General features: G+C 43.7%; 1 protein-coding gene across 1 annotated transcript; it reads left to right on the forward strand.

Moving 5' to 3' along the window:
• Positions 1 to 729: 729 nt before the first annotated feature.
• Positions 730 to 1,667, forward strand: zgc:77849 (UPF0472 protein C16orf72 homolog; the record flags this gene model as incomplete). The annotated part of the gene is given in 3 exon segments (XM_035659979.1): positions 730 to 810; positions 911 to 1,186; positions 1,273 to 1,667. Coding segments are annotated over 3 exon segments (596 nt in total), but the record flags the coding sequence as incomplete, so codon positions are not given.
• Positions 1,668 to 8,658: the final 6,991 nt, after the last annotated feature.

Raw genomic sequence — 8,658 nt, forward strand, 5'->3', positions numbered from 1 at the left:
AAAAAAAAAAAAAGAAAGTAAAACTGTTCTTGTTTTAGTGTCGTCCTGCTCTGCTGTGTGTTCTGGACATTACACTTGAACATCTGCTTGGACATTAGTTGTCAGCTTCTGCTATTAGCGCACACTGAAACGGGAAATGCATGTGGGCCCCATTTTAAAATGTCTGTTTTAAATGGTGACATCATGGTTGCTTAGATGTTACCACTAAGTTGCTTCCTGGGGGGTAAAAACACTGGCTAAGAATGTAATTTTCACACTAAAAACAAGCCTTATTTTGCAGCTGCTTGTCAAGTGCAGTCATTATCCCTCTCTTGGTTGAGAAACCCCGCTCACAAAGCCCCCAAAACACTGTTCGTTCAGGCTGTAACACAGCTGCATCTTCATAAAATGTAACACCAGTGAGTCATTCGTAGAGGAAACCGTATGGACAGCCCCTGCAGCTTAGATGCAAGGATTTGCAGTCTAATTGAACTTGCGAGCGGATGATTGGTGGTAGAGATATTGCACAGGCCCGGAGCCTTCGCTGCTCGTATTTTTGCAGTTAAGGCAAACTATAACGAGAGTTTTTGGTCTTAGTCTTCGCACAGAGCCTTGCGGTGGTTTTTCAACTGTTAAGAAGACATTTAAGCTTGAGGAGGGTAGTGTGGGCTTAATGCAGCATCAGTGACATTTTAAAAAAGAAGTTATAACCACAATCTGACCAACTTTTTAAAAAAATTTAATTTACAGATCGAGTATGTCAGCAGCAGGGCCTCTCTCTCTGGGTGCCCTTCCAGAACGCAGCCACAGCTGTCACTAACTTGTACAAAGGTAAGTAATAAGTGATTTTGACTGTTACCCATCTGGTGCTTCACTGTATGTTTTGGTCGTCCGGATTTACTAAACAACGCTCGTCCCTTTGTGTCATCAGAGAGCATCGAGGCCCGCCAACGGAGCTATGACCTGGGCATCCATTTAGGCTACCAGCGCAGGAATAAGGATGTGATCGCGTGGGTTAAGAAGCGCAGAAGAACCATCAGACGCGAAGACCTTATCAGCTTCCTGTGCGGCAAAGTCCCACCTCCACGGACAGCTCGTGCCCCGCCCAGAGTTGCCATGGTGTCTGCAAGCCGGCCATCACCCCCGGAGACGGGCAGCTCTGTGGAGACCGACCTGCAGCCTTTCAGAGAGGCCATTGCACTGCATGGTAGGTCAAACTGTTGTGTTGCGAGAGTGAGACGCTAGAGTTCGTGCAGTTTGCAGTCGCTTCATATTTCCCTTTCTTCCTTCCAGGTCTTAGTGGTGCCATGGCAAGCATTTCTGTGCGTTCCGGTCCTCCTGGTTCCCCAACTCACCCCGCTCAGTCCCTCAGTCGTCGTAGGAACGGTCTCCATGACGTGGACCTCAACACCTTCATCGCCGAGGAGATGGCGCTCCATTTGGATTCCACAGCCAATCGTAAACGTGGCCCTGCCCCCTGTAGTGATGTCATCACAGACTCACCAACTCATAAACGTAACAGGATGCTCTGAACTTTTCCTACGCCACTAATCCCTCTTCTGTCCTCTCCTTGGTGGCCGACTGGACAGCTGATGAGGACTGATGCCTTGGCCAACCATTGAAATCTTCCTTCTTTTCATCTTAGTTGCAATGCTATAAATAAAGGAACCCAGCTATTACCAACCCCACATATTTCTCCCCTTTTATTTTTCCTTCATATACCCCCTTTGTTGTCTCACGCACCCTCTTTGTAGTAGTGTTCTGTTCTTCGGAAAATGTTCTTTTCTGTTTCTGTTTGCCCTCCGTAGATCTGATGCCTAAGCGAGCACATGTCACATTCGTCACACACACGAATCCTTAAATTGCAGAATGTTGCGTTTTAGGCATTTATTCGGCTGTGCTTCACATCTGATAATCAGATGAATCGGGCTGTTGCTTACTGTTTGCAGTTCTCTTCCCCTCATTCTCACACATACTTCCTCCTCCTACTCTGTGGAGTGCTGGCCAAACCAGACTGGACTGAAACCGGGGCTCCTTCGGAGGCTGATCAACCTTCCCACCCCCCCCACCCCACCACCCACCCACCCCCCGGTTGTGGTGGCTCACTCAAGACGGCTCGTCAGTGTGTGTATTCGTCATTTCTGCTGCCTGCTCTGTGGTGTTTGCGTATTCTGACAGCCAGAACTGCCACTTACTGGTTGTACTTGTCTTTGCCTTTGAAGAAAGCTGCTACAGTTATCTCTGGTTGTTGTGCAACTTCTGTGTGTGTGTGTGGAGAGGAGAGAGGAGAGGAGAAGAGAGAGGAGAGAAGAGAGTGTGTGTGTGTGTAAGAGAGAGAGCGAGTTTGTGTGTGTGTAGATGTGGATGCAGGGTTCTGGCAAATCTAGCACCCACTTGAACGACTTTTTTTCCGTTTTACTTAAATTCATCCTATTTTTTTTCATTAGTTGCTCTTCGCAGCCTATAGCAGGGTTTTATCACAAAGCAGGTCAGTCAGTGTACGCAGATAATGGTGACTATCATTACTGTCTGAGTTAGCTGACACTTTGAGTAGTGGGGGTGACGAGAGATGGAAAAGCAAGATATGTTTTCAACAAAGATTTCTTTGCTGAAGTACCCTTGTTTGGCGTCATTTGCAATTTTCTAATCACACTATTACCCATAGGTATTGTAGTGTTTACGAATAATCCAAATATACACTGTTTCCCTTTCAGCATCGAAATACAGTTGACTGAGTACTTGCAGTAACAGTGTTTCAAAGCTTGCATTTTACCTACTTTATGTTTACATCAGGCCCATTTATAAGAACTTGAAGTGGTGCACTGTCATCATTTTATCTCTAAGAGTTACAGCATTGTCACACTTAAGATTTCAGCTTTAACCCCCGATAATTACATGGGGGCATTGTCTGTGAACTAGTAGGGGGGCTGGGATATTTTACTTTGTCCAGCCACTTCATGGACTATTGGGTGCAATGGTTCGGCAAGGCTTGGGACACTTGTTTTGCTAATTTCACACACTGCTTTGTGATACAATCTTGTGTAATGTGTGTAAATAACTTGTAGGTGCTGTTATATGTGGTACATATTGTAAAAAGAAGTGCAAATCCATCGGGATGTCCATGTACAATTCTGACATTAAAGAAAATACAAGCGTTTATCTGCGTTGTCTTTGTGTTTTATCCCGATTGGATTTGATGTTTTACTGACTTTTTGCATCACCGGCTTGACATGGTCTTATTTCAGTACAGGATAATACTTACTCTCAAAGTGATGAAGAGTGCAATGAAGTGGAAAAACCTGAGATTTTTAGGTATTATCAATTACAGTGCTGCTCAGTTAACAAATGCCATGTTCCTCATCAGGTACTTAATCATTCATCTCATTTTTTAAAGAGCTTGATATTCAGATTTACCAAGGACAGAAGAATAGAGGATGTGCTGAAAGGCTGTAGTGGCTGTATATGTGTTTGTTATTGTAACTGTATAGCAGAGTTCTGTAAAACAGGTTGTCAACAAACACATTTTGAGATCACGGCACAGTTCAACTTTGCCAACACATGGGGGCGACATAGACTACTTATTTCTGCTTTCTCTTTTTACTTTTCAAAAAGGAGCTTGTGCTTGACAGGAACCTGAAATGCAACGTTAAGTGATGGATAGCAAAATATTGAATAGACAAACAAACTGTACTGTTCCATTAAAAACAATTAACTATGGAGTTTTTCTATCTATCTAGAGTTATGCTTCCAAATAGATAATTGTAAGCATTATTTACACACAGGGAGGCATATTAAGTTCAAATCAAAATTATGAAACAAAATATCACAGGGTGAAATAGAACTGTTTGCAACAAATCATGATGACAAATTATTCAAATTGCAGCATTTCAGGTGACTCAGTGCATTAGTGTGCAGTTGTGTCACAATGATGAGTAATTAGAGGTAGTTATGTACTTCACCTAGGCAGCGGCATCTTTTAACACTTAAAAAGTCCTGTTTATGCATCGTTAGTTAGAAGGATATGTCAAAAAGTTCATAACTGACATATAATGTAAATATAATTTGCTTGTAATCAAGATAATGAGCCCAGAAGGGACTTATATTTTATTTTTATGTTTCATTAAGTTTAGCACCAAAACCATCTAACCATAAGGCCTTGAAGCAAAAATGTGTCCAAATAGGCCACAACCATTTCCACCTACACACATATTTTCACACTTTTTTTTTTTTTTTACCACTCCTACAAATTTTATCCAATCTTTATCAGATTTGCTGCATAAAGCAAGCAGGATCATTTTGAAAAAAATATTTGTTCAGATGATGCATGCACATCTCTGTTCAAAGCAAAACTGGCATTTTCACAAGCCATTATTTAGCAGTCATGAGTCTGACTTGCTTGATTCATCCTTTGAGTTAGGAATCGTTGATGCTGATCTGGATCTCAGTCTGTCATCTTAAAAACAAGAGCAGTACGCAGACTTGGTAGACATATAAGCCATCTTCTAGTTTAATGGTCTTTGATGGAAAGCAATTCTTTATTTATAACTGAGTATGTATGAATATCATTGGGGTGTGGAGGGGTGCTGAACAAGGAACAAGGGTCTCCTCAATATGTCAATAATATGACTATGTACTTGTTTAATCATTATTTACTTAAAGAGGCACGGCATTAAAGAATTTAAAATGTTATACTAAACGTTTAACCTCAATATCTTAATGGAATGATAATACAGCCACTGATGTGCACAGAAGCAGTGAAATTGAAAATTGGGCTGAAAATTGAACCGAGCACGGGGTATAGAAATTAGGACCCTATCCTGCTCTCTGCAGAAATTGAGACTCCCTTCAGCCAAAAGAAAAATTACAATACCCATTCCCTTTTCTGACCCCTCCTCGCGCCCAATTAACTTTCTTACAGTCCCTAAAATAAGCCAAAAATCTTGTTTCCCCTTGTATAGCAGAAGTCAGGTATTTGGTTCCATGTCTCTCTCTGATCTGACAGCCGGTTTGACCTCAGTGCCAGCACACACACAGCAGCTCTCACTAAGCTCCGCTGTCTATCTTCACTAAATCACCGCCAAAGAACCACCACACCTAAAGACAGTCGTAAAGGAGGTGCCACAGCCTTTGATGTGTTAGAGGAAAGCTACCAGGCTGACTGTACTTTGGGGTGAACTTTTTGGGTTCCCCAAAGTGAATGCCACTGTTTGATCTCCTGACTCTACCAGTCCATCACCACAGAGGAAGATACAGAACTGCATTGTTTATCCACCACATCCAGCGAGAATATCTGTTATTTCTTTCCTCTGCTAACACTGCACGGTTGTTTTTGTTTCATCATGTATCTGAAGGCTCTAAAGGCTGCTATTTGATGGAACCATAGAAGAGGAGCAGAGCTGACCGCAAGCTGTTTCACACTTCAAAAGAAGCACTGTGCGTGTGTGAGGGAGAGAGAGGGAGAGAAAGAGACATGACGAGAAGCAACAAGTGTCTGAATGTTCCAGAAAACCCCTCGAAGATGGCCATCTGGGCTGCGCTGGTATCAGCTCACACACATACACACACACTCATAAACACACACATATAGGTGTCTCCTAGGATGCCGTCTGGTCTGAAAGAGAGAGTTGGTGGTGTGTTTTGTGAACCACTACAGACACACACATACAAACGTCCGTTCTGTCATAGCAATTGTGTGCATGTGTGGGCTTGACCATTAGGGAATCTTCAATGGCAGACAGCTGGCGATCAATGATGCACTAGTTATCCCTCGTGTGCATGTGCGGATGTGCGCCGACGTACACAGCATAAGCACAATGGGTACTGGTAATTGCTGCACCAGGTTGCACTAATTGATAGAGGACAGCATGCTTATGCACTCACATACACACAAACACATTAACACATTAGCACATGCACATAAACAGAAGCCAATCAGGCAGACTGAGAATGTGTCCCCAGAGAGATAGAGCAGCCGGAGAGCAGGGAGATGGAGAGGTGGTGGAGGAGACATGGAAGGAGGAGAAGAGGAGGAAGAGAGGTTAAACACTCCCCAGAGACGGCTGCTAGTCAGGGCTCTTAGTTTTGTGCACATAGGCTACGGTGGGTGAGCAGCGCGTGGCGTGCATGAAAACACAAGGTCTGAGAGATTGTCTCCTATTTTTGGGTCTGCTATGTTTTTGTGAATGTTCCACCTCTTCAAAAGGAGCACCCCCCTTCCCCTTCCCCTCCCCTCCCTCCTTTTCTCTCAAACATAAACATGCTTGCACACACATACACCAGATCTTCAGAGCTCCCTGCGCACCAGCATGTCCCTGTCTTCCACAAATGCCATGAAAAAAAAAAAAACCCACAAGCTGATCACCATAGCAACACGTTATATATCTTCCAGCAATATTTATCCAACCCAGGGAGGAGGGGTTCTGGTGGTGGTGGAGGGTGGATGGAGAAGGGAGGTAGTGGTGGAGGTGGTGGTGATGGTGTTGTGTGTGTGTGAGGGGGGGTCGTGATGCAACTCCTCTAAAAATCTAACGGTCATTATAGAAGCAGGGTTGCGGTTCAGGCGGGTGGCCACAGGGCGGCAGCAGCGTCCAGCGCAGCAGGACCGTAGCATCACTTCAAGTCTAGTGGCTTTCAGTCATGTGCCACGCAGAGCTTACAGGCGTCAGGTTTTCATCCCAACCAAACACTACACCAGCTTATTTCACTTTTTTAATAGAAGGTGTGCCGATGAGTGAAATTGGCTTTTGTGGTTTTAAACGGCGGTCTGCGTGCATCTCTCTGGCACATGAGTGACAACCACTGGACTGGATGAGAAAGGTCCAAAAAGATGAATCAGTCCCTGTGCATCCTCACAAGCAGCACCTACCAGTGGGATGCTGGGCACACATTAAAGGATGGAGAAAATGATTGAAGAATAGAATAGAAAAGAAAATGAATGGTGGGCAGAAAGAGAGCAGGAATGATTGCAAGGTCCGCCTCCTCCCCAAGCATAAGGATTAGATGTTGTGCTTCTGGCTGCAGATGGGTTTGGGCTTGATTCTGTATGCGTGTGCACAGTATGTAATGTGTCAGTGTGTGTGTGTGTGTGTGTGGGTTTATTTTTTGGGCTCAGGAAGCAGGTTAAGCAAGGAGGGGGTAGAGAGAGAAGAGAGAAGAAAAGGAGGGAGAGGGTAGTGAGGAGGAGGAGGAGGAGGAGGAGGATGAGAGGAGGGAACAGGATGAAAGGATGTAGGTGAGTCTAGGAGGAGAGGAGGCCTAAATCCTCAGTGAGCTCCTGGGAGAGAGCAAGGAGAGACATGGAGAGACTAATGATGTGAGAAAGGGGGAAATGTAGAAAGACAGAAGAAAACAGGAAGAGACTGACAGAGTGTGTGTGTGTGTGAGTGTGAGTGTGAGACATATAGACAGGAAGGGAGGGTAAAAAGTGTAAGTGTGGCGCAAGTCTCCTTGCTCACAGGTTTATATAGAAAAACCCAACAGGACCTGACAAGAGTCTGATAGGATCAGCTCCTCTACGTGTTCACTCACTCATACACACCTACACACTTGCCCTCACACATACACTCACAGTCCCACTTGCCCTCTCTTCAGCATCGCTCCATTTTTCCAATATTTTGTGCTTGAAGTGATATTTCGTTTTGGTACATTTTAAATATTTCAGCAGGCTTTACCTGGTGTGACTTTGTGAGCCATTAGCCTTCGACAGCGCCCAACCTGTACTGTACCTCTGTGGGTCGATCGCTCAAATTCAGGCCCTCACCGGACTCTCTTCACCATTAACTTAAAAAAAAGCGAGCCTGCAAAACAAAAAATGTTGTTTTCAGCTCAGTGGTTTTAACCATCACCTTGTTGTGCTTTTCTCTCGGAGGTGAAGGACATGGAAATGTGTCAATAAGGACATTTGCCGGCGAGTGCTTGTGTTCAGTGTTACTATGAGTCAATCAATGAAAATGGAAAACATTTTGATAATGGATTAATTGTTTAAGTAATTTAACAAAAACACGGTAGTTCTTTATGGACTCTTCAGACGTTTTGTTCAGTGTGTGATGTTGTGAGTCTGTGTTTTATTTTGTAAAATGAGAATAAAACTAATTTTCCATTTATAGCTTGTCAATTGCTGCTTCTCTCAGTTTTATATCATTGTCTTATTTAACTCATTTTTGGCAAATGGGTATTTTTGTCTATATCTGGATAGCCAACAGTAGAGGGATGACAGGAAATGTGGGAGGAGAGAGATGGGAAAGTGTAGGCGTTGTGCCTAATGGCCAGCGCCCCAGCCCCTGGACCCCTGGGACATGTTGTTCTATATCATTGTAAATCCAATATCTTTGTATATCTCTGCTTTTCAGTGTTCAAACCAGTGGTCAAACAAAATACATCCCCTTGGGCTCTGGGAACTACTGATGGGCAATAAATAAAAAAACAAAACAATTACTAAGTGATAATGTAAATAATATGCTGTACAATATCGGAGGGGTTGCCTGAAGTTGTACAATAATTATCATCAAACTCTGCATTTCCCCTCAGCTCTACAGAGTCTTTTTGACTCTTTCAGCTAATTGTTTTGGGTTTACCCTCAGAACTTTACTGTTTTTATTCAGTCTCACCGCTCGCAACAACATCATTTCCAGCAGCAGCAGCAGTCAGTTATTTTCAGCAAAAACAGCTCTAAGAAAGATC

The sequence above is a fragment of the Morone saxatilis genome, unplaced genomic scaffold (genome assembly GCF_004916995.1).
Source record: "Morone saxatilis isolate NCDOM2014 unplaced genomic scaffold, NCSU_SB_2.0 Contig17, whole genome shotgun sequence".
NCBI lineage: Eukaryota > Metazoa > Chordata > Actinopteri > Moronidae > Morone > Morone saxatilis.